We start from the raw sequence: 24,580 nt of genomic DNA, 5'->3' as shown, positions 1-24,580 counted from the left end.
GGATGTCTGCATAAAAACTCCAGCAGGAAATTAATGGACATTAAAGGATGTCAGATATATTCTTAGTCTCAAAAAGAACCTGATCTCTATTGGTTAGTTGGACAACACAGGTTATGTAACAGAGTTTAGGAAGAGTTCATGAAAGATTGTGAAGGGTGCTATGGTGGTAGCACATGACATAAAATCTGGAACCTTATACACCACTGCAGAGTGTAAAAACATGGTTGTTCTTGCTGAGAGTGCTTCAAATTCAAGTCTATGGCACAATAGACTTGGACATATGAGCGTAAAAGGAATGAAGATGCTGGTTGCAAAAAGGAGTTTTGGAAGGTCTGAAATTTGTTGATGTGGGTCCTTGTGAGAACTGCATTATGAGTAAACAGAAACGAGTTAGCTTCACGAATACTACTAGAGAATTGAAGAAAGTACGATTGGAAATGGTCCATACAGACATTTGGGAACCATCTCCAGTTCCATCACTTGGTGGATCAAAGATCTACGTCACCCTCATCGATGATTTCAGCAGGAATGTGTGGATTTATTTCCTGAAACACAAGTCAGATGTGTTTGTCACCATTAAGAAGTGGCAATCTGAAATTGAATATCTGACCGGTTTGAAGATCAAATGCCTAAGGTCTAACAATGGAGAGGAGTACAACAAGTCAGAATTCAAAGCATTTTGTGTAGCTGAGGGCATTAGATTAACAATGACAATTCTCGGTAAAGCAAGACAAAATGATGTTGCTAAAAGGATGAACAGAACATTGAATGAGCGGGCAAAGAGTATGAGGATTTATTATTGATTGCCAAAGACATTCTAGGTCGATGCTGTAAATACAGCAATCCATTTGATCAAAGAGGGTCGTCAGTACCCTTGGAGTTCAAGTTGCCAAACGAAGTATGGACATTAAAAGAACTCAAGTACTCTCACTTGAGAACTTTTGGTTGTACTCCATATGTTCGTTGCACATAAAATAAAAAAACTCCCATTTTTCCTATTTCTTTGTTTGATACCTGAGTCATTATGACTATGTTGAGAATTATTACGAGAACTAATCCCACATTAGCTAATTAAGAGGAAGATCACGAGTTTATAAGTAATGAATACCATTTCCATTGGTATGAGGCATTTTGAAGAAACTAAAATAAAAATCATGAGAATTTACGCCATCAAAGATTCTATTGGGATGGCTAACTTAAGATAAAAACATAACTCTAATACTAGAGATATAGAATAACCACTCCACAATAGTATGATATTGTTCGGTTTTACTTTTAGTTTTCCTACAATATCTCGTACCAATGAAAATAGTTTTGCTTACTGATATCCCAAAAATCTTCCTTTTAGCTCATTTTTCAAATATACAACATAACTTGTAGAAACAAAATATTTGTACACTCCTAGACATGGGCTCCACCTAACCTAACAATTAAATTTGGACAATAATTATGAAATTATTGTCTACTAGTCTCCTTAGTCTTAAGCTTCCAACTTTGGAACACTCAATTCATTTCCACAACTACCCCTACAAAGTAGTATAAAATCCAACTTCTCCCACACCCAAACATCACACCATCGCCAACAAAGCAACAATTTTCCATACCAAAGCCCTCAAAGCCATGGCGGAAGAAAAGCAAGGCCATCACCACCACCACCTTCACCTTCACCACCACAAAGAAGGAGAAGAGTACTCCGACGTTGACTACGAGAAAGAAAAGAAGCACCACAAGCACCTTGAACACCTCGGCGAGCTCGGTGCCGTTGCCGCTGGTGCCTATGCTCTGGTACTTAATCGAATCCTCTTTTTGTTTTCTCCTCTAAATTCCTAATCAAATAAAAGTAAAATTAACCTATGTTCTCGTTGTTGCAGCATGAGAAGCACGAGGCGAAGAAAGACAGCGAGCATAGCCATGAGCACAAGATCAAGGAGGAAGTCGCAGCGGTGGTGGCGGTCGGAGTTGGTGGGTTTGTGCTCCACGAGCATCATGAGAAGAAGGAAGCAAAGAGAGAAGAGAAAGAGGCTGATAATGGCAAGGACCATCGCCACCATCTTTTTTGAAACTTTTGCTTGAATTTGTGTGGAGTTGTTTGTGTGTGTATGTGTTTTGGCTTTGTTTGTGATGTTTGGGTTTGAAGAGCTGAATATGGTAAGTTGTTTGTAAAATAAATTGGAGATGCTTTATTACGTAAAACGACTTAAAGCATGGATCCTGATCTGACACTATTGACACTGGAACATGTAATCTCACAATTTCTTTCCCCTACAATTGAGCTCAGTTGTCTTTACAAAGAGGTACCGGATATCTCGTAGAAACATAATATTCTATACTCCTAGAGATGGGCTCCACCAACCTAACAATTAAATTTGGACAATAATTATGAAATTATTTTCTAGTAATCTCTTAAGTCTTAAGCTTCCGACTTTTGGAACACTTAATTCATTTCCACAATTACCCCTGCAAAGCAGTATAAAATCCAACTTCTCCCACACCCAAACATCACACCATCCCCAACAAAGCAACAATTTTCCATACCAAAGCCCTCAAAGCCATGGCGGAAGAAAAGCAAGGCCATCACCACCACCACCTTCACCTTCACCACCACAAAGAAGGAGAAGAGTACTCCGGCGGCGACGTTGACTACGAGAAAGAAAAGAAGCACCACAAGCACCTTGAACACCTCGGCGAGCTTGGTGCCGTTGCCGCTGGTGCCTATTCTCTTGTACTTAATCGAATCCTCTTCTTGTTCGCTCCTCTAAATTCCTAATCAAATAAAAATAAAATTAACCTATGTTGTTCTCGTTGTTGCAGCATGAGAAGCACGAGGCGAAGAAAGACAGCGAGCATAGCCACGGGCACAAGATCAAGGAGGAAGTCGCAGAGGTGGCGGCGGTCGGAGCTGGTGGGTTTGTGCTCCACGAGCATCATGAGAAGAAGGAAGCAAAGAGAGAAGAGAAAGAGGATCATCATGGCAAGGACCATCACCACCATCTTTTTTGAAACTTTGGCTTGAATCTGTGTGGAGTTGTTTGTGTGTATATGTGTTTTGGCTTTGTGTGTGATGTTTGGGTTTGAAGAGCTAAATATGGCAAGTGGTTTGTAAAATAAATTTGAGATGCTTTATTACGTAATAAAGTTTATCTTTCATGTGCTTCTCTATTTATTTATTTATTTTTCTTGATTGATCAAACCGCGTTTGGTTGGATCCTGTTTGGGCGACCCATAAATCAATTGAAATTCGGTGATGCCCTAGAAGCCCATTTGTGTGCGCAGGAAAAGGACAACCCACGACCCAAGACACGTTACCCGTCTGGCCCACTCGATTCGACCTAAAACCCACGTACTAACCCAGAGACTCACACGTGCTAACCCGAATTCACCAGCTACATTCTCCAGGTCATACTATGTTATTTAAAAATGATAAGTGTAATCATGTATGTGTGTGATTGCATTACCTGACATTATCTAACTCCAACCGTGGAGTTAATTATTGAGTATTTTTTTAAAATACTCAAGTCTCTAATATTTCAAGTAAAGGTAAAATGTCATTGAGATAACGATATGCTGGAATAGCCATAAAAACTAAACTAGGATAGTAGTATGCAGTTATTTTCTTTAATAGTCTATAGATAGTTTAGGATTTTCATTTTCGTAATTTACCTTTCTTATTTCAAATTAAACTTATAAGTCAGGTAGAAGCTTTGATTTAGGTAAGAAAATTAGTGTCTTATATTCTCTTTTTATTGGTCTTAAGGAAGAGGGTTAGTATTTTTCACCAAAGAATTCATAAAATTGAAAATTTACTTTATTTAAATGACTAATTATAGAAATATGAAGTGTTATGCTGAATAACAAACTAGCATTCTAAAAATCAAACTTTTCTCATCTAGATAGATCGCCACCACATGCATTTCATGCATTCGAAAAATGGAAAAAAGAAATTGTAAAAGTTAATAAAAACATGAGTATTTAGAAATAAAATAAAATAAAATTTCTCGGAGTCTCTGGAAAATAAAATTTGAAATAAATAAACTTCATGAATAACTACCAAATGAATTCTATGTAACCTCTCAAAACAAGGAATGGGGCAACCTCCTCGTCATGCCTCTAGTACGTTGTTACCTTTAGTTGAATCTAACAAGAAAATCATTTATCTCTATACAATAGCAGTAAACAACCTACTTCAATCCAAAGTCACGGTTAGGTAGTCAGTACTTAGTCAATTCCTAAAAAAAACTTAAACCAGTCTTTCGAAAATAACTTAGCTTACGATGAGAGAAGAAAAGCATATTAACGTTCAAACTAAGCTAAATAATGATGGTTGAACTGAACTAGTTTAATTGAATTGGACTAAACTGTTGAACCAACCGAACTTAAAACTGAAGGCATATTGGAGCTATCGAGACCAACTATTTATGGAAAACTCATTGCGTATATTCGTAATAATAAAGACAAGTTAGTAGCGTTGAAGATGAAAATTTTAATGCCAAGCAAGATTTTGTAAAGCTCCAAGGAAGTTGGAAAGAAAATGCGAAGAAAGGTTAACAAAAATGTAAGTTTCTTCATTTTTATGAAACTTCTTGTATTTTATTGAATTATAGAGAATGTATCTCAATGGCCCAAGACGGAGAAGGACCAAAATAAGGTAACTAATTAAAAAGAAAAAAAAAACTAAAAATTAAATAATTACAAAATGACACTGAGTAAATTTAGATTTGGTAAGATCCAAATGTGAAAGATGTCTAATTTCTAGATATGACCTATGAATCCCTTCCACCTAAACATTCAATGATAGAATTCGATAGTCGAAAACCTAAAAATTAAATAATTGTAAAACAACCCCAGAGTAAATCGTAGATTTTGTAAGATCAAACAGTTCAAGTTGTCTTATTTCTAGACATGACTTATGAATCCCTCCCACCTAAATATCTAAGAGTGAAATTTGATAGTCGAAGACGGTAAGAGACGGAACAGATTAAATTTATTTTTCTAGTAAAAAGTTTCAAAAACTCGTACTCCAAATTTAAGCCAAATATAGGCTTTCAAAGTTGGTGGATGGTTGGGCTATAAAAAGAAATTAATGGCTTTCAATTGGTACCAAGAACATGAGTCTAGTGTCACTTTTGGGTTTCAAGCAAGCTAAACTTCACCATTTGAGCTCAAGCCACTGTATCAAAATTTCTCACAAGTTTCCTTTAGAATTTGAGAGCTACACTGTCGTATCAAGATTATTCACAAGTTTCCTTTAAAATTTGAGGGCTAACAATGACTGAACGCCTTTCCCAATTCAAGCTTTGGAGGCCACTTTTGAGTAAGGGAAGCTAGCTCAATTGAGGCTCCCAAAAAAATTCATTCAACAAGATCTATATCATTCAATTTTTCGAAGTCCAATGAATAAAGTTGTAGAAGACCACGAAAATGTTTGAGCTCTGGATAAGAAGAATTTGGAGAAAGACATTTATGGGTAAGTTTTTTTAACAAATTAGGAAAATTCAAAATCAATCTCTAAAATCAATGTCAATGTTTAGATCCTATTCTTTTAACTTCTTGATTAAAGAGAAAACCTTTTCCCAAAGGAGTTGAGAGCTAAGGTGGTCTAGGACGCTCTACCCAATAAGGAGTAATTCTACCCGAAGGTTGACCGAAAATCTATAGTCTTCGACCCTTAAAATTGGAGAACCACACATAAATTCATTACTTGAGGCCTATTCCATTAGGTTAAGGGCAAGGAAAGAACGGTTTTTTTTACTGAAGGGACAGAGGGCTAATAAACTCAAGAAATGCCTCAACAAATAGAGGAAAGACATGGTTATGCTCTAACGAAGAAGATGACTTCCAACGTGTTTTCTCTAGTGTATAACTCGTCTACCGTGCACAAGAGCCCACAAAACAAGTCTATAGTCCTTTATTGAAACACCCTCTATAAGTTTGTAGAAGGAATAAAGGAGAAATAACTATTATACGAGGATGTGGAAGACAATTTACAGACGTAGGAATCCACGGTTTCAGCATCTTCCCTTAAATTCTGAGGTTGAAGATGATGGCGTGGCCGACTCAATTGAACGTATAATGATTCTAAATTTTCTACTTAACCTAAGGCCGCCAATGTACACATATCATGAACATTTAATGCGGAAATAAATCATTTTAAACTTTACAATAAAATTAATCTCTGAATGCTTCATTTAATGCTTTGGAATAAACTAATACATATTGAAATAAAACTAAAAAAAATACCAAATGAAATAACTTACAGTAACCTATACTATATTAAAATGGAAATGCAATTTAACCTATACTAACCTTTAGTCTACTAAAATTAAAATATGAACATATTCTAAACATGTGTCATAGTCTCCTAATTGTGATGCCACCGTCAGCTGTGCAAGAGCGTCTTACCTTTACCTGAAATATAGAGTAGCACGTGTCTTGAGTATTTTGAGAAATACTCAGTAAGTGACCTCTCTATCGAGATCAAATGCAAACATACACAGTTACATGCACGGGACCTATCATAATAGCCTATGTTCCTACGATGGCTATCCTAATGGGCAACTTGGATGTGTAATTACTTTCCCTACACACGGTACACACGTGCGAGTATGGACCCATCAGTCGGTTCACACATCTGTTGGGCCTCTTTTTGGTCGAGCGAGCATTCTTTGGGAGCTGTTGATGTCGAACACTCGTTAGGAGTAGCAACTGTCACATCAGTACTATGTAAGTCGAGGTTGTATTTCATGTTGGTTTGTCATTTCACATGACAATCATAGCATATAATTCATGTCTCATATCAACCATATCATAACGGTTTCCATCTTTTTAAACATTTCATTCCATAACGTGCACATATCATATCATGTATTATAACAATCATAATAACAATCTCGAGCATGTCAGCAACATAACATATTATAACGCAACATATCATAAAGCATATTAGTTCATCAAACAGAGCATAACAATCACATCACATAACATTCACGTGATATTTCATACCTATCTACATATATGGCCTAAGACACGTGCGAAACCACGGGGACGTGTCATCATACAACACACAATTTATAACCAACGATAGTAGGGTTACTTAGTTCGCCTTAGCTAGCATTCTCTCTAATTTAATTACGTTAGTTCCCACTCCTCGAAAGCGCTCCAAGCTATCGTTGGTTTTCGTTTCCTATTAGGTTATTCATTGTCTTTTGTTAGTCTTTCACAATTTTAATATAATCTCAATTTAAATTTGTGAAGTGCGGCATTATAATGATCTAAATTACCTTATTTAGGGTCGAAATAAGTTTTGGAGGATCTAAACGGTGGAAATAAGGCTAAAATATGAATACCGAGCCGAATATCCGAGAAACTAAGTTGTGGAACCGCCATGTGTGCAGGTTGTTTTCAGGTCAAGGCATGGGTCGCGTGCGGGCACTCGGTTCACAGGTTGTGGTTCACGAGTTATGGGCTGCTGCAGACCAGTTTAGGTTTTAACCCAAGGCATTAGTGTATTGGGTCGAAACGTGGGCCGTGCATAGAGGCGTGCGCGTACGCTGTAGGGTGGCAAGTTGGTCTTGGTTTTGGGCCAAAATGGGTTAGGCTTCGGTAATTTGGTATAGGCACATTCGGATACCTGATTCGGATCTGACCTAAAGTGCTGAGATATGATTCAAAGTATTCAAAATGGAGATATAATTTAATGTAGTTGAGATATGATTTAAAGTATTCAAACTACCAAGATTTTAGGAGATTGTTAGTAGATTTGAATTTATCTATATTTCCATCATTTACTCTTTCTGGATAGTGTATAAGCCTATAAATACTGGAATGGTGTAACTTTAAGCGTTGAGTCAGAAACAATAATAAAGCACTACAGCTTTGATCTATTTCTATCTATTTCAATATCCCTTTCCTTAACAAAACAAAAATGGCAGTAGCTTGTTTTTCTTCCTCTGCACCACTGTTACCAATCTTTAATGGTGAGAAATATGAGTGGTGGAGCATTAAGATGAAGACCTTGCTCGGGTCGCAGGAGCTATGGGGCTTGGTGGAGCACGAGTTTGTTGATGTATTAGAACCCACAGTAGAAGAAAAGGAGAGACTAAGAGAAACCAAGAAAAACGATGCTAAGGCTCTATTCATTATTCAGCAAGCAGTTCATGAGAGTATTTTTTCACGAATTGCAACAGCAACCACATCAAAGCAAGCATGGTCAATTCTACAGAAGGATTTCTAGGAGATTTAAAGGTCATAATAGTGAAATTGCAATCTCTAAGACGTGATTTTGAAACTCTGCTCATGACGAATGACGAATTAATTGCTGACTTTTTGTCAAGAGCAATGACAATAGTCAGTCAGATGCATACCTATGGAGAGAAAATTTCAGATAAACAATTGTTGCAAAGGTGTTGAGAAGCTTAACTCCAAAGTTTAACCATGTGGTGGCTGCCATAGAAGAAGCTAAGGATCTATCAATACTCTCCGTTGATGAACTGATTGGCTCGCTTCAGGCTCATGAGGTAAGAATCAATAGATCATAAAAAGGAATAAAGAAAACACACTACAAGTGAAGGAGACATTATGACATCTCAGATATGGACATCTTCATACGAAGGGCCTGAAAATACTCAGGGTAAAAGTATGGTTTTTGGATTACCAAGAATTGATACAACTAATTTATATGAATGATGCATTTATGTGAATGATGCATTTATGGGAAGCATACTAGGAAGTTCTTTCCTATTGGAAAAGCTAAAAGAGCTTCACATTATCTAGAACTAATTCATACTGATTTATGTGGGCCAATGAAAACGAAGTCCTTGGGTGGGAGTATATACTTTTTACTATTCATTGATGACTATAGTCGCATGAGCTGGGTTTACTTCCTACAACATAAGTCAGAAACTTTTCAGAAGTTCCAGATTTTTAAAGCTAGGGTGGAGAACTAAAGTGATTGTCACATTAAAGTTCTTCGCATATACAGAGGTGGTGAGTTCATATCTAAAGAGTTCAATCTGTTTTGTGAAGAAGAAGGCATCCAAAGGGAGTTAACAGCTCCCTACACTCCAGAACAAAATGGAATCGCTGAACGAAAAAATCGAACTATTGTGGAGATGGCAAAAAGTATGTTACAAGCAAGGAGACTTCAAAACCAATTTTGGGCAGAAGTTGTAGCAACATCTATTTATCTATTAAATCTCTCACCAATAAAGGCTGTTATGAATCGAACTCCTTATGAAGCATGGCATGGAAGGAAACCATCTATAAGTCATTTACGAGTCTTTGGTTGTGTTGCTTATGCTTTGAAACATCCTCAAATTCGTCAAAAGCTTGATGAAAAAACTGAAAAATACATTTTCGTTGGCTATTGTACTCAATCAAAGACATATAAATTATACAACCTCCTTTGTGAAAAGATTTTAGTTAGAAGAGATGTAATATTTAATGAAAACGTGAGTTGGGATTGGAGTAAAGAACATGAGCAACAAAAGATTACAATTGAAGTTTCTCCAAATGAAGAGACAAGGGTCAACTTTAGTGCACATCTACTAGTGCCTCCATTGCAACACAAAATGTGTCAAATTCATCATTTTCAGCATCACTAAACAACAATTCTTCTCTTGAAGAACTTTCGATGTGACACCTCCAAGGAAATATAAATCTTTAGCTAACATATATGCATCATGTCAATTTGCTCTTATTGTTTCAAACCCTATGATCTATGAAGAAGCAACTAAAGAAGTCAATTTGCTCTTATTGTTTCAAACCCTATTAATTATGAAGAAGCAACTGAAGAAGAAGAATGGAAGAAAGCCATGGTAGTTGAGATGCAGTCCATTGAGAAAAATGGAATCTAGGATATGGTTGACTTACCAAACGAAAAGTTTTATGGAGATTTACAAGAAAAGGTCTATGTAACACAACCAGAGGGATTCATAAAGGAAGACAAAGAAACAAAGGTATATAAGCTAAGACAGACATTATACAAGTTAAACCAAACATACTTACGAAGGCTTTGTCAAAAGAAAAACTCTCTACTTTGAATCAAGAGAGAGTGTTGAGATATGATTCAAAGTATTTAAAATGAAGATATGATGTAAAGTAGTTGAGATATGATTCAAATTATTCAAACTACCAAGATTTTAGGAGATTGTCAGTAGATTTGAATTCATCTAGATTTCCATAATTTACTTAGCTTTGATCTATACTTATTCTTTCAATATCTCATTCCCAACATGAAGCCATAGACTTCGTCTTCTCCACTCGGTTCACACGATTCTCCAATGAAATTTCTCTCTTCTATAATGTCGTTCTGACATTCGTTTCTCGTTGTTTTCCCTCGATTCTTCGTCGCTTCTTCTTCCTCTTCACCTCTCATGTAATTTTATGGATGGCCAACCAATTTGAAACTTGAATTCTCTTTTCCGACGATAAATTACATTGTTAAGGCGTGAAAGCTTACCTTCTTCGTGTGTACCGTTCTTGGTGATTCCTTTCGTGGCTTGGGTAGGTTGTTTCGCTGTCGAATCTATGGGTTCTGTCTCACCAGAGCGTTTTCTGGTCTATCCCTCTCTCTCTCTCATTCTTTTTTTTTTTGTCTTTCCTCCTTGCAGAGTGTCTGAAGTGTGGCCGAGAGGATTTGAAAGTGTTTGGAGGAGCGTGGGCATAGGGGAGGCGTGTTGTGTGGTCTTGGAACGATGGGATTTTTGCAATCCGCCAGCGTTTTCAGATTTTATTTGATTTTTTATTTTTATATGTTACATTATATACCTTTAAAAAAAAGAACTTTCATCCTCGAAAGTCTCGAATTCTTGCCTTAGCGCAGGGTGTTTTTCTTTTATTTCATCCTCCCACTCCCACGTAGCTTCCTCGGTTTGGTGGTTCCGCCACCCTATCGAAGTCAATATTCCTATTACGTAACGCTTTCCCCTCTCAAGCAATAATTTGAACTTGCTTTTCTTCATAACTTAAGTCTTCTTTAAAATCAAGAGGTTTATAATCTATCACATGCATAGAGTTCGTGATATATTTTCTTAGCATGGATAAGTGGAATACGTCGTGTACACACGAGAGCGAGGGTGGTAAAGCTAACTTATACGCCACCAGACCTATTTGTTCTAGGATTTTGAAGGGTCCAATAAAACGGGTGGTTAGCTTGCTCTTACGTCAAAACCTTAGGACAATCTTCACAGGAACTACTTTTGGGAACACCATGTCCCCTACCTTGAATTATAGGTTTCTACCCCTTACATCTGCATAACTTCTTTGTCTGCGCTTAGCCTCGTTTGTAATGTAGACCAGTTCTCATTCACCTACTTCGTCTTAGCACAATGAGAATCTACACTGTTTTTCATAAAACGCTTCGAACGGTGTCATCTCAATAGTTGCTTGGAAGTTGTTGTTGTACGAGAATTCCATCAGATTTAGTTTGGTGTCCCAACATCCCGTGAATTCCATAATGCATGCTCGTAGCACGACTTCTAGAATTTGGTTCAATCGCTCTGTTTGGCCATCAATTTGTGGGTGGAAGGTATTGATGAAGTTGAGATCGGAACTCAACGCTTTCTAAAGTCTATGCCAAAACGTCGACTTAAAGCATGGATCCCCATCTGACACTATCGACACTGGAACATGTAATCTCACAATTTCTTTCCCCTACAGTTGAGCTCAGTTGTCTTTACAAAGAGGTATCGGATATCTCGTAGAAACATAATATTCTATACTCCTAGAGATGGGCTCCACCAACCTAACAATTAAATTTGGACAATAATTATGAAATTATTTTCTAGTAGTCTCTTAAGTCTTAAGCTTCCGACTTTTGGAACACTTAATTCATTTCCACAATTACCCCTACAAAGTAGTATAAAATCCAACTTCTCCCACACCCAAACATCACACCACCCCCACAAAGCAACAATTTTCCATACCAAATCTCTCAAAGCCATGGCAGAAGAAGAGCAAGGCCATCACCACCACCTTCACCTTCACCACCACAAAGAAGGAGAAGAGTACTCTGGTGGCAACGTCGACTACGAGAAAGAAAAGAAGCACCACAAGCACCTTGAACACCTCGGCGAGCTCGGTGCCACCGCCGCTAGTGCCTATGCTCTGGTAGTTAACCAAATTCTCTTCTAATCAAATAAAAGTACAGTTAACCTCTGTTGTTCTCGTTGTTGCAGCATGAGAAGCACGAGGCGAAGAAAGACAGCGAGCATAGCCACGAGCACAAGATCAAGGAGGAAGTCGCAGCGGTGGTGGCGGTCGGAGTTGGTGGGTTTGTGCTCCACGAGCATCATGAGAAGAAGGAAGCAAAGAGAGAAGAGAAAGAGGCTGATAATGGCAAGGACCATCGCCACCATCTTTTTTGAAACTTTTGCTTGAATTTGTGTGGAGTTGTTTGTGTGTGTATGTGTTTTGGCTTTGTTTGTGATGTTTGGGTTTGAAGAGCTGAATATGGTAAGTTGTTTGTAAAATAAATTTGAGATGCTTTATTACGTAATAAAATTTGTCTTTCGTGTACTTTGTCTTTTCTTTTCTTTTCTTTTCTTTTCTCTCTCTCTCTCTCTCTCTCTCTCTCTCTCTCTCTCTCTCTCTCTCTCTCGAAAGATCAAACCGCGTTTTCCTTTTTAATTTGGAAAATTTTGTTAAAACATTACGTAATAAATTTGAGACGCATGGTTGGAAAAAAGAAATGGCGGCCAGAGATGTGTGCATTGTGGTCGGAGGAATGGATCTATGAAGACAGAGAAAGGGTTTGAAATTCTAGAAACCGGTCAAGAAGACGAAGTCCGTGGTTGAGTTTCGGGTTGGATCCGGTTCGGGTGATCCAAAATCAAGTTAAATTATGCGACGGCTCAGAATCCCATTTGCCTGCAGAGCATAAGGATAGCCAACCGCTCAAGACACGCTACCCCATTTGACCTAGTCACCGACACGACCCAAAACCCATGCACTATCCCAGATACCCGCACCCGCTAACTCGAGTTTGACAGCTACGCTTTGCGCATGTGTAGTGCGAGTGTTAGCTAAACTCGCCATGACTCAGTCGTCAGCTCGATCCTGTACCCTCGGCTCGTGCTCGGCTGGGCTCGACTTGTTGGCTTAGATGGCTCGGTATACAATTCGTATTTCCTACGTTCTTTCGCACTCACAAAGTTATATTTTTACCTTATTAGAGTCATTTCAAGTCAACAAGACTTCCATTAAGCCTAATTAAAGTATTGTTTTTTAGCTAAAAGTTGGAGTCTTCCATACTTTTAACTAAACTAAGTTTGTTGATATATCTTATTACTGTGTCATGGGTCAGTACAGGTTAAATTGGACATTGAATGACAGCCTCTAACCAACTTTAAAATATTTAGGAACTCGAGCCAACGCCAAACAAGCAAGTAGTTCACCTATTGGTTGGTTGAAAAAATTGTTTGTGTGATGACGCATGCCCTTACAACACAAGATCTACCAGCGATTTGACAAGTAAATCTTAGATTTAATAAGATCAAACCGTTCCATGACCTATAAACCCAAACATCCAATAGTGGAATTTGATAGTCGAAGGCATTAAGGGCTTCATTTGGTACGAAGAACATGAGTTTGGGTGACCAAACTCAAGTTATAAGCCATTCATTCTTAGTTTCAAGCTCTCGTCTGTCCTATTAAATTGAAATCTAAACTCAAACCACTCCCTACACCATCATATTAAGATTACCTACAAGTTTTCCTTTAGAACTTGAGGGCTAAAAATATTCCAACTTTGGAGGCCATTTTGCTCTATTGAGGCTCACATAAAAATTCGTCCAAAAAGACCCATATTATTCAACTTCTGTGAGTCCAAGGAGAAAAGTTGTAGACGAAGACATGAGCTCTCGACAAGGAGAATTTGGAGAAAGTCATTTATGGGTAAGTTTTTCAACAAATTAGGAAGATTCAAAATCTTGTCTCTAAATTCAATGTCGTTTCTTAAATCCTAATCTTTTAACTTCGTTATTAAATAGAAATTTTTTTCACGAAGTTGTTGAGAGCTAAAGAGGTGTAAGACACTCTACCCAATAGGGGTAATTCTACACAAAGGTTGACCCAAAATGCATAGCCTTTGACCCTTAAATTGGAGCACCACACAAATTCGTTACTTGAGGCCTATTTCATTAGGTTAAGTGAAAGGAAAGAAGGGTTTTTGCTTAAGGGATCGAGGGCTAATAAGCTCGATAAGTGCCTCAGCCAATAGAGGAAAGATGTGGTTAAGCACGGGCGACGAAGCTAACTTCCAATGAGTTTTCTTTGGTGTATAACTTTGTCTACAGTGCACGAGAGCCCACGGAACAAGTCCCTAGCCCTTCCTTGCAATGTCCTCTATAAGTTTGTAGAAGGAATCAAGGAGAAATAACTACTATACGAGGCTGTGGAAGACAATTTACAGAGGTAGGAAGCTAAAGTTTCAACATTTTTCCTTTGATTTTGAGGTTGAAGACAATGATATGGTCGGCTCAATTGAACAAACTGGATCACCTTAGATTTTTGTGATTTTTAGCTCCCTTCCAAACAGGCTCTCACACAATTTCTTTTTGTTCCTTAAAATGAACTCCCTACCGGACTTATACAAGAAAATTAAGAGAATTTTGAATATCAAGGTGTGAGAGTCGAGGTCCTAAATGTTACCGAGCAAGTAAGTAGCCATTATGGACTTTTATTTTAGCTTTCCTGTTAGGAATCACTTGGAATTGAACCTAAACCTCAAGATAACTAAAAAAAAGAGTAAAAAATGGAAGAGCTAAGACAAGAACCAAAAGTTAAGATACTTAGACGGACATTTTGCTTGGAAATTATAAGGCAGTAAATTATCCCACTAAATAGCTTCGGTGACATTTGAAATTTTAATGGATGGCTTAATATCATACAATAAAGATGTATGCAAAGTTTGATAGATATCGAGGCATGTTTAAGACTTAAATCAGGGAAAAATAACGAAAATACTCCTACTCCGTCAAAATGTTAATTCATACCTAAATTATCTCCAAATGACTTGAAATTTTATGAGTCCTATTTATAAGGATATTAATCATTGGGCATGATTTCAATATAGTTGAAATGTGTTTAGGGTGAAAACTAAGATTTGAGTAGAAAATGACGAAAATATTCATAAGGTCTAACTTAAGTGAATACAAGACTTTAAATCCGAATGTGCTTGAAACTTCATGCAACCTTTAACATATGACATTATACATATAATTATGATATGTTGACATGATTATGGTATATATACTTATGCTAAGGCTTAGGAACCTGTCTCTGTGATGGGCCCTTGAAGCTAGGCGAATGAACTTATAAACCTAAGATCTCTTGGATCATGAACCAAGTCGAGTCAAGTAAGCTGGTTTGAGAACCGTGCCAATCCAAGCCTTAAATTTACCATGACACTGAGACACTTAAGTATTTCTCTATCCAGACCCTCCATATGCTCTAGGATATCTTGGTATACACATCATGATTATGTATTCTGCACCTAGGTGGGATACCTTACTCAAAAAAGGTGGGATACCTTACTCAAAAACTTTGTTGGATGTCATGATCTAGACTATGTTGCAGTGGATGCAAAGATTGTTAGAGTTGACAAATGCAAAATGCAAAGATTGTTAGAGTTGACAAATGCAAAATTTGGAATCTAAATCCTGATTTGAGTCTCGATCATGTACTCTACTAACTTATCGTGAGGGATGCAAGGGATTTTAGGATAGTTATGAACCAAATCAAGAGTTTGAATCCTAGTCAAAATCCCAGGCATGGTACACTTGTACTTTGTCGTGGGGGATGCTGGGGTTTGCCGGGGGAGTTATTGACCAAATTTCGATTCCAAATTTGAGTCCACATTTCGATCATAAGTTTTTCGTTCAGGTTCATGTTGTTTATCAATCATGTGGCCAAGTTGGCTTTCCAAATGGAGTATTAAAATATCATCATTAGCCCAACAGGGTTAAGCTCAACCATTGTATGAGTAATTATATTTATGTTAAGAAAATAATTTAGGGATTTTATGAATAAATTTAGGAAAATGATTTAGGGATTTTAGAATAAATTGAGGAAAATGATTTAGGCATTTTCGGAAAAACGTTGAGAAATTTTAAGAATAGATTGTCTACTATTAGTATAAATACCCCTCCACCCTACTAGTTCATCATCCCAAGAAATCTCAAGCAATACGAAGTAGTAGTATTCTACAAAGTGTCTTGTATTCTCTACTCGATTGGTCTTAATAAAGTGTGCGAGTGTTTCCCACAGAGAGTTGTGTTCAACAATCTGGTATCAGAGTGAGGTTAGTGTCAGTTATCTGATCTCTTAGAATTCTTAATATGCTCTGTGGTTGTAGTTCTGTCTGATCTTCCACATCAGAAACGATTTCTTGAGATTAGTAGTGAGTGAGTTTCTTTTGTGTCGTGAGTAGTCTGTGACTCTACATGTCTTGTGTCGAAAGAGCTTGTTTGGTATTACTGAGGTATAGCCAACACGATGGGTAATTTCCAAATTGTTGGAGGAATCAAGAAACTCAACAACAACAACTACAACACGTGGGCAACATGCATGATGTCATATTTACAAGGACATGATCTTTGGGAGATCATTGGCGGGTGTGAAACTACGCCGTCAGAGGATGATTCTAACGGCGCCTTGCACAAATGGAGAATCAAAGCAGGCAAAGCAATGTTTGCCCTGAAGACCACAATCGAAGAAGGATGTTAGAGCATATTTTGGATGACAAGACACCAAAAGAAGCATGAGACACGTTCATGATATTGTTCTTAAAGAAGAACGATATGAGGCTTACAACTTCTGGAGAATGAGTTGTTGTCAATTTCACAATGTGACATGACGATTGCTCAGTACTTCCACAAGGTCAAGTCGATCTGTCGGGAGATTACTGAACTAGACCCGAAGTTCATCATTGTAGAATCTTGAATGAAGAGGATCATAATCCACGAATTGCGACCAGAATATCAAAGTTTCATTATTGCTGTACAAGGATGGCCCACTCAACCATCACTTGTAGAGTTCGAAAATTTGTTAGCCAGCCAAGAAGCCACGACTAAACAAATGGGAGGCATCACATTGAAGGGTGAAGAAGAAGCACTCTACACAAGTGAAAGTCGGAGTAATAATAGGTCATCTACCAAACTTGGATACAATGGTGATAGAAGAAGTCACCAAGGGACTGTACAACCAGGGAAAGCTTAGAAGAACGATAACAATAATTCTCAAGGGAAAAGATTTGAAGGCATCTGCTACAACGGCGGGAAAAAGGGCCACATGTCCAAGGATTGTTGGCCTAAGAAAAATTCTGTTGAAAGCAATGTGGCAACATCCAAAAAGGAGATGGAGGATGAATGGGATGCAGATGTATTGTGTCTCATAGAAGAAGACAAGCTAGCACTCATGGCGATGATGGGAGAGCATACCGGTTACGAGGATGATTGGATCATTGATTCAAGATGCTCAAACCACATGATTGACAATCAGAGTGACGCAATTGAAGTAGAGTGGCCCTTGGAGAAGGAAGTATTATCAGACTTAGACAACATTGAAGAAATTCTTCCACATAAGCTGGGGGAGCAAATTGTACACTTTTTCTTAAATGCTGATGTACTTGAGGATCCAAGTGACACTGATATTAGTGAACAAGAAGTGACTCAACCAAGCGAACCTAGTGAAAATGAAATGACACCTCAACAACTCAAATGGTCAAAAAGAATCCAGAAGCCAAATCCAAAGTATGTCGATATAGCTATTATAGAGGATGAAGTTAAAGATCCAGAGACGTATGTAGAAGCATCACAAAATACAGCTTGGCAACAGGCAATGAAGGAAGAAATTATAGCCCTGGTGCAAAATCAAACTTGGGAACTAGTACCAAGACCAGAAGATGTCAAATCCATCTCTTGCAAGTGGGCTTACGAAATAATGTGTCTCTTGGATGGATCCATCGAAAGATACAAGACTCAATATGTAGCTCGAGGGTTCTCTCAAGAATATGGACTAGACTATGATGAAACGTTTAGTCTTGTGGCGAAGATAACTATCATACAGGTTCCTCCAGTACTTGTGGTAAATAAAGATTGAAAATTATGGCAGATGGATATGAAGAATGCTTTCCTAAACGATGAGTTAAATAGAGAGTTCTACATGGACTAACCGAAGAAATTCGAAAATGAAGTTGGAGTCATTACTCAATATATGCAAAATCTGAAGAAGCCTCATTTGGATGCGGCTCGACGGACCTTGAGATATATCAAAGGTACAATCAATTACGATCGTTTATACAAAAGAAGCGAAGATTGGAAGCTAGCTGGATATAGTGATGTTAACTATGCAGGAGACCACGATACCCGAAGATCAATCATTAGGTATGTGTTCAAGCTCGGTTCGAGAAAATTTTTTTAGTGTAACAAAAGACAACCAACAGTATAATTGTTAACTAGAGAAGCAGAGTACAGAGCAGCAGCTGAAGCAACTCAGGAAAATACATGGTGAAAACTTTTGATGGAAGATTGAAACTAGAAAATTAAGTATCTAATACCACTTCATTGCAACAATCAATCTATGATTCGCCAAGCAGAAAATTTGGTGTTTCATGCTAGAACAAAGCGTGTGGAGGTACACTACCATTTCATTAGAGAAAAAGTCTTGAAGGAAGAAATCGAGATGCAGCAGATCAAGACAGATGATCAAGTGATAGACTTGTTTACAAAAGAACTGAATACTGGCAAACATAAGAGTTTTCGCTTTCTGCTCAACATGGTGCAACGAATGAGAACTAATGTTGAGGGGGATTGTTAAAATATCATCACTAGCCCAATAGGGTTAAGCCCAATATTGTATGAGTAATTATATTTATGTTAAGAAAATAATTTAGGGATGAATAAATTTAGGAAAATGATGGAGGGATTTTAGGAATAAATTCAAGAAAATGATTTAGGTATTTTAGAAAAAACTGAGAAATGTTAGGAATACATTGCCTACTATCTAGTATAAATACCTCTCCACCCTACTTAGTTCATCATCCCAAGAAATCTCAACCAATACAAAATAATAGTATTTTATAAACTGTCTTGTATTAAAATGTGCAAGTATTTACCACATATACTTGTGTTCAACGTGGAGTACCTTAGGGCTATGCACTGAACTGACCAAATAGTAAGACTTAAAAGACCCATGACTTAGAACCAATGGTCCACAAAACATAAACCATATTAAGTCATATTAAGCTTTGGGTAAGTCATAGAGTATAAAATCTTACCATCCACAATGAAGACGAATAAGAGTCTACAAATAGGTTACTTACTTATTTTTATACTCACTTTAGTTCTTACATATTTTTTAGGTGGTAACTAGAAGTTAGTCGAGGACAGGAACAAATCTAAAGCATATGCCATAGAGAGCTAAACCAATAACCCAAAATCTCTAGTATTTTATGTAAATTTTCTTAGCTATTTTGAATCTCTTTCCCTACTTAATTTTGGATAATGTAAAAAAATTACCATATTTTTACACTGTCGTGTCAGTCCTTGTTATGATTCGTACTCCAAATCGAGTCATAACAGTATCACTCCACAACAGTGACTATTCCTTCAAGAGACAGATCCACAATAGAGGATAGTAGTGAAACTCGAACAATCACAACAAAGAGCAGCAATAATATTGCGATGTGGAAACATAAGTTAATCAGAAAATGAGATCGAGAATCGAAACAACTAAATCAAAACCATAATCGAGAGAAAAACTTATACTAATTCTGTAGACACAGAGATTGGAGGTAAAAGATGATGAATAAAATCTATTAACAATGGTACAATGATCTAAGCACAAGGCTACCATTGAAGACAGTGCCAGGATGAGTGCTCGAGTCAGACGCAAATTTTGTAGCTAATGATGCAGACAAAGCCGAAGCCAAAGATATATATATATCTATTTATTGTTTGATAGAATCAGTATGAATTGTGAAGGGTGATTTTTTAATTAATTAGTTTCATCTAACATTTAACATTGGCACTAAACATTGAAGCTTGAGACAAGACATCCTGTTGGGATCTCGATCATATTGCCATAAAAGGGGAGTTAGTTGGGGTTAAAACATTGGTGGAAATTGGAAATTTGGAAATATTAAAAATAAATAAATAAATATATAATGAAAAGATAAGCATTAATCAATGCCTCTCAAAAGTTGCTTTCCAACAAATGTTTTATTTTGTTAATAAAAATAATGGACCAAATTTTATAAATAGAATATATATATTTTTTTTTTTTGAGTTAAATTTCCTCATTTTTGGAGAATGGTTCATAAAAACATAATATAATAGTCTAGTCCAAACTTTGGAGTTATTAGCAACGGTGTCAACCACAACCTTCTTTCTATTCGTGAGTCACAATATTACTCTTAGGAGCCATAATCCAATAATAACCTTGGATTACAACTCATTTTGACACATCAATCAATCGAGAAAGCGGAAATAGCAACCGTACATAATCTTAAGGCTCCTAGAGGCACTATCTCCTAAGACTTGACTATAATACAAGTTTAAATTTACTTATCCTAGAGTTGAGCCACAAAGGATGTACAACTCTCTATCTAGACCGGTCTACCGGACCTAAAGATCGACTACTCTTATACCAAACTATTAGGATTTAAATTTTTAGATTTTGAATCACATACAATGATTGGATTGGCATGAAAAATATGGTAAATTATTGCATAATTCTAAAATAAACAACACTCGATTTAAAAGACACATTCATAAACAGTTATAAAATCAAGTGTTGCTTTAAAGTTTATTATAAAATGGGATCAGGGAATGTGATACAAATTTAAAGGACCACAACCCATAAACATAAAATTAACACGTTGGGACGACCCTCCTTTATGAACGTGCAGCTCCCAAAGCTCTCCCATCCCGATCAATAGTCAACGATCACCTAAAAAAGAATAGTAGAATCTAGTGAGTATAAACATACTCAATAAACAAATTACTTGTATGCTCTAATCCCATTTAACTTCCATTGTATTTATTAAAAGTTGACTTAAGCAATGAATGACCATTTGGAACTTTGAAAGCAGCAAGTGAAGCATAAAATTGTTATAAATAGCACTTGATTGATAATTTCTTTGAAAATTTTTCTTTTGTAGGGACTATAAATATAAGTGGAATGTAATAATCAAATTTTGGATGAATGAAAGAAATTTGAACATCATCATTTGTCATTTTCAAGATTTGAAGTAATTTTTGTGACAAATAGTATTCAAGTCATCATTGAATTGCCTCAATTTAGAACAAATTTTCAAATCTTACTCTTAAATCTTTGGTTTGTTTTATTTATGGATTCATTTAAATTTTGTACAAAGAGGTGTTAATTTTTTCGATTCAAGGGTTCTGTGGATCGTTGGGTTGAGGGTTCACATTGTCTAATCAATAATGAATAATTTCGTCAAACAATAGCTAGAAACCGATAACTCTTAGTTTCGAGTCTCCCTCATTTATTAACCGATTTTGATGATACAAAAATGACTCTAAGTTGCAAGATCAAGAGGTGGACAAAAATTTTCTCTCTTCTCTTTAAAACCCAATTATTTTTTCTTTTCTTTTTCTAGAGTATTCCGATCAAAATGACCAAAATGCCCAAAATGCCTCTCGTATGCTCATTTTGACGGCTCGACTTTATGGTTTATATGGCTCAATGTAGACTTTTTGATATTGGTCCTTATATTTCGGCCCTCTAAAGTTATTTTTGACCATATTAGAGACATTTGAGGTCATTAAGATACCTATTTGCTCAAATTAAAGTATTTTTTAGCAAAACTTCCGGAGTATTCAATACTTTTAGCTAAACCAATGTCATAATATATTCTATTGTTATGTCATAGATTCATATAGTTTAAATTGGACATTGAAGAACAATGTCAAAATAACTTTAAGAATATTTAGGAAACTTTGACCAAGGCGAACAAGTAAGTGGTTTTATTATTGGTTGGTTAAAAGAATTGTGTGATGTTCTCTGAACCCTATATGCGACGTAATTATGAATGTTATGTTGTGTTATATATGTTATGTGATTTCCTATTAATTTATGGGGACCTCATGCATTTCTGTGTATCATGTGCATCGAAATAGATCCCTGTTAAGTTATGTTAGTACGAAAGCGTACCTTCAATATTTATGTTCCCCATGTTATCATTCACACCTTTTCCTCTGTGGTATTTGACAACGATGTGCTTAGCCCAATGAGCCAGGCCCAGGGGTATGTATATGAGTCCATTTGGTCGGTCCATGTGCGAGTGTGTGGCCTGTGTTTAGAGAAATGCTACACATCTAATCCTGCTTAGACTGGAAAGAGTTCATTGTCATATTATTATGTTTTAAAAAAGTTAGGTCCTGTCATGATTATGTGTGTTTGCATTATCTAACTCCAACAGTAGGGTTATTTACTAAGTATATCTTAAAATACTCTTATATTTCACAAAAAGATAAGGTGTCCTAGCAAGGTGCAAGGTTTATTACGATCTTTTAAGTTAGGATAGAAGTATTCATTGTTTTCCTCAGCAGTTTATAGGTAGTAGAGGATTTTCATTTTTGTACTTGAATTTAAGTTAATGTTTTCGTTATAACATTGATGATACTTTTTGTTTATTATTTTAAATTGAAAATATAAATCCATGGTTTCTTAAGAATGGTTTGTTAAATTTTTGCTTATATTTAAAAAGTCATATTTGTAGTGTGGCCTCTGATCTTCGTTAGAAAATTACGTGCATTACAAGGTTTTTTCACTTTTTTTTTTTAGCACTTGGACATATTTTTAGATGCTTACTCCTCTATTGCATCATAAAATTCTATCTCTAAGATCCTTCGATAAAAATTGTCTAACAAGAAAACTAAAAAAATTTAAGAAAGTTCTTATTTTCTTAGGCTTGGTGTTTTAAAAAAATCATTTCAAATTGATGTACAATGTATTCCTTCTCCTTAAAGTTTGAGTCATGGCGTCTAGAGTTGTATCATGCGAGCACTGACTAGAAATTTTATTGACGGTCTTAGAGACCGAACATCAAGATGCAATAAAAAAATAATTAGAAAAATCCTAGAAAAATGATAGAGAAAAATGAAAATTCAAAGAAAATAGAAAAGAACAAAAAAAGGGTTTGTAAATCTAGATTTTGATGAAAGAGTCGAATGCATAGGCGACAACACGTGAGAGAAATTTCAGAAATTTTCAAGCTTCTAACATGCGGAAAAGCTAGCTCGGGAAGGCACACGTCATCCATGTAAGTAATCACCAGACTATAGGCAAGTAATACTTGTAGGGATCACTAGAATGTGCTAGCATTCGAGCATAATGTACCTTAGGTCGTTAGAATATGCGTGATTAGAACTTATAATGAACACGTTGGATAATTATGCCATGTATATTACAAATTACGAAATTCTCCATAGAACAAAAGAATTGGGAAGCATGTCTAATTTATTGTCTTCAGCTACGGTATGATGGAAGAAGGGATATTCTAATTTGTGCTCTGGGTGATTGATGAATGTTATCTCCACGTTGAGCTTGTTTGATTGTGTGTTGATTTATACTTTATGATTTTCATGCATTAAGGGTTGGTAGGAATATCTTCGTAATAAACACTTGTTAGTAGGTAGACACACTCTACATGTTAAAGATGATCGATAGATACATTTAGCATGCATCAAGAACTGAATTAAGATTAGGGTGCGATGTCTAGTGCTATTTACATGCACAACTAGAAGTTAGACCTATGTGAACCCAAGGATCTGATTAAGCCGAGGGGTTTAAAGTGAGAAATTGAGTTTAAATTGTCCGGATGCCCTAAGAACATAGTAGACATTACCAGTGTCTTAACATGATTTAAGTAGCTTACAGAACCACAAAACTAGTTGAATTACTATTAAGGGTGTACATTCAATCCGATAAAACGACAACCTAGACTAACCCAACCCAAATTATAGGGGTTGGATTGAGTTAGAATTTCAGGTTTGGTTGGTTTCATTTTTCTGAACTTGAACTAATTCGGTTCTATTTTCGAGTTCATGAAACTCCCAATTGACCCGAACCGAACAAAAATTTATAAAATATATTAAGAAGTTTGTTGTATTCAATGTTTTCCAAGGTGGTACTTTGGTCGTACTACAAATACTCATGCCGAAGTTTGACTTCACCTTGAAAACATTATTTCTTTTCATTATTTTGTTTTACTTTTATAATATTTTATTACTTTATTACTTTAGTCTCTATTTTATATTACTTTATTACTTTATTATTTTTAATTTCTTTTTTATATTATTTTTAGTTTCTTTTTTTATTAATTTTTTTAATTTTTTTAAAAAATACTTTAACCTTTCATACTATTTTTAATGCATTATTTATAATAGAATAACTAACCAATAATTATTCCTACCTTTTATACTATTTTTAAATATATTATTTATGACATGAATAAACTAACCAACCACTATCCATAAATTTTGTTTTAATTTTAAAAATATGGTTTATGATAGATTTATTCATTCTAATTTATACGTACATTTCGATTATTTTGAAA

General features: G+C 36.1%; 3 protein-coding genes across 3 annotated transcripts; all 3 read left to right on the top strand.

Annotated features, from left to right (window-relative positions):
* The first annotated feature begins 1,556 nt into the window (after window positions 1–1,556).
* Window positions 1,557–2,193, top strand: LOC111439289 (abscisic stress-ripening protein 3-like). The gene is made up of 2 exons (XM_023077063.1): window positions 1,557–1,785; window positions 1,872–2,193. The coding sequence occupies exons 1-2, from the start codon at window positions 1,621–1,623 to the stop codon at window positions 2,058–2,060; spliced, it is 354 nt and encodes a 117-aa protein (XP_022932831.1). The 5' UTR covers window positions 1,557–1,620; the 3' UTR covers window positions 2,061–2,193.
* Window positions 2,194–2,479: 286 nt separating this feature from the next.
* LOC111439288 (abscisic stress-ripening protein 2-like) lies at window positions 2,480–3,157 on the top strand. Its single transcript, XM_023077062.1, has 2 exons — window positions 2,480–2,722; window positions 2,812–3,157. Exons 1-2 carry the CDS (start codon window positions 2,552–2,554, stop codon window positions 2,998–3,000), a joined length of 360 nt encoding a protein of 119 aa, XP_022932830.1. The 5' UTR covers window positions 2,480–2,551; the 3' UTR covers window positions 3,001–3,157.
* An 8,721-nt stretch (window positions 3,158–11,878) lies between these two features.
* On the top strand, window positions 11,879–12,515 carry LOC111439287 (abscisic stress-ripening protein 2-like). Its single transcript, XM_023077061.1, has 2 exons — window positions 11,879–12,105; window positions 12,174–12,515. Exons 1-2 carry the CDS (start codon window positions 11,938–11,940, stop codon window positions 12,360–12,362), a joined length of 357 nt encoding a protein of 118 aa, XP_022932829.1. The 5' UTR covers window positions 11,879–11,937; the 3' UTR covers window positions 12,363–12,515.
* The last annotated feature ends 12,065 nt before the right edge of the window (window positions 12,516–24,580 follow it).

This window comes from Cucurbita moschata, unplaced genomic scaffold, assembly GCF_002738365.1.
Source record: "Cucurbita moschata cultivar Rifu unplaced genomic scaffold, Cmos_1.0 Cmo_Scf00089, whole genome shotgun sequence".
NCBI classification, from domain to species: Eukaryota; Viridiplantae; Streptophyta; class Magnoliopsida; order Cucurbitales; family Cucurbitaceae; genus Cucurbita; species Cucurbita moschata.
Note: the sequence above shows the minus strand (reverse complement) of the source record. Positions and strands in the feature narration are given on the sequence as shown.

Bases quoted from the DNA above. Each gene is read 5' to 3' on its own strand.
- LOC111439289 (XM_023077063.1), top strand. From the start codon at position 1,621: ATGGCGGAAGAAAAGCAAGGCCATCACCACCACCACCTTCACCTTCAC. The intron at 1,786-1,871 runs GTACTTAATCGA...TCGTTGTTGCAG, and splicing joins CCGCTGGTGCCTATGCTCTG to CATGAGAAGCACGAGGCGAA.
- LOC111439288 (XM_023077062.1), top strand. From the start codon at position 2,552: ATGGCGGAAGAAAAGCAAGGCCATCACCACCACCACCTTCACCTTCAC. The intron at 2,723-2,811 runs GTACTTAATCGA...TCGTTGTTGCAG, and splicing joins CCGCTGGTGCCTATTCTCTT to CATGAGAAGCACGAGGCGAA.
- LOC111439287 (XM_023077061.1), top strand. From the start codon at position 11,938: ATGGCAGAAGAAGAGCAAGGCCATCACCACCACCTTCACCTTCACCAC. The intron at 12,106-12,173 runs GTAGTTAACCAA...TCGTTGTTGCAG, and splicing joins CCGCTAGTGCCTATGCTCTG to CATGAGAAGCACGAGGCGAA.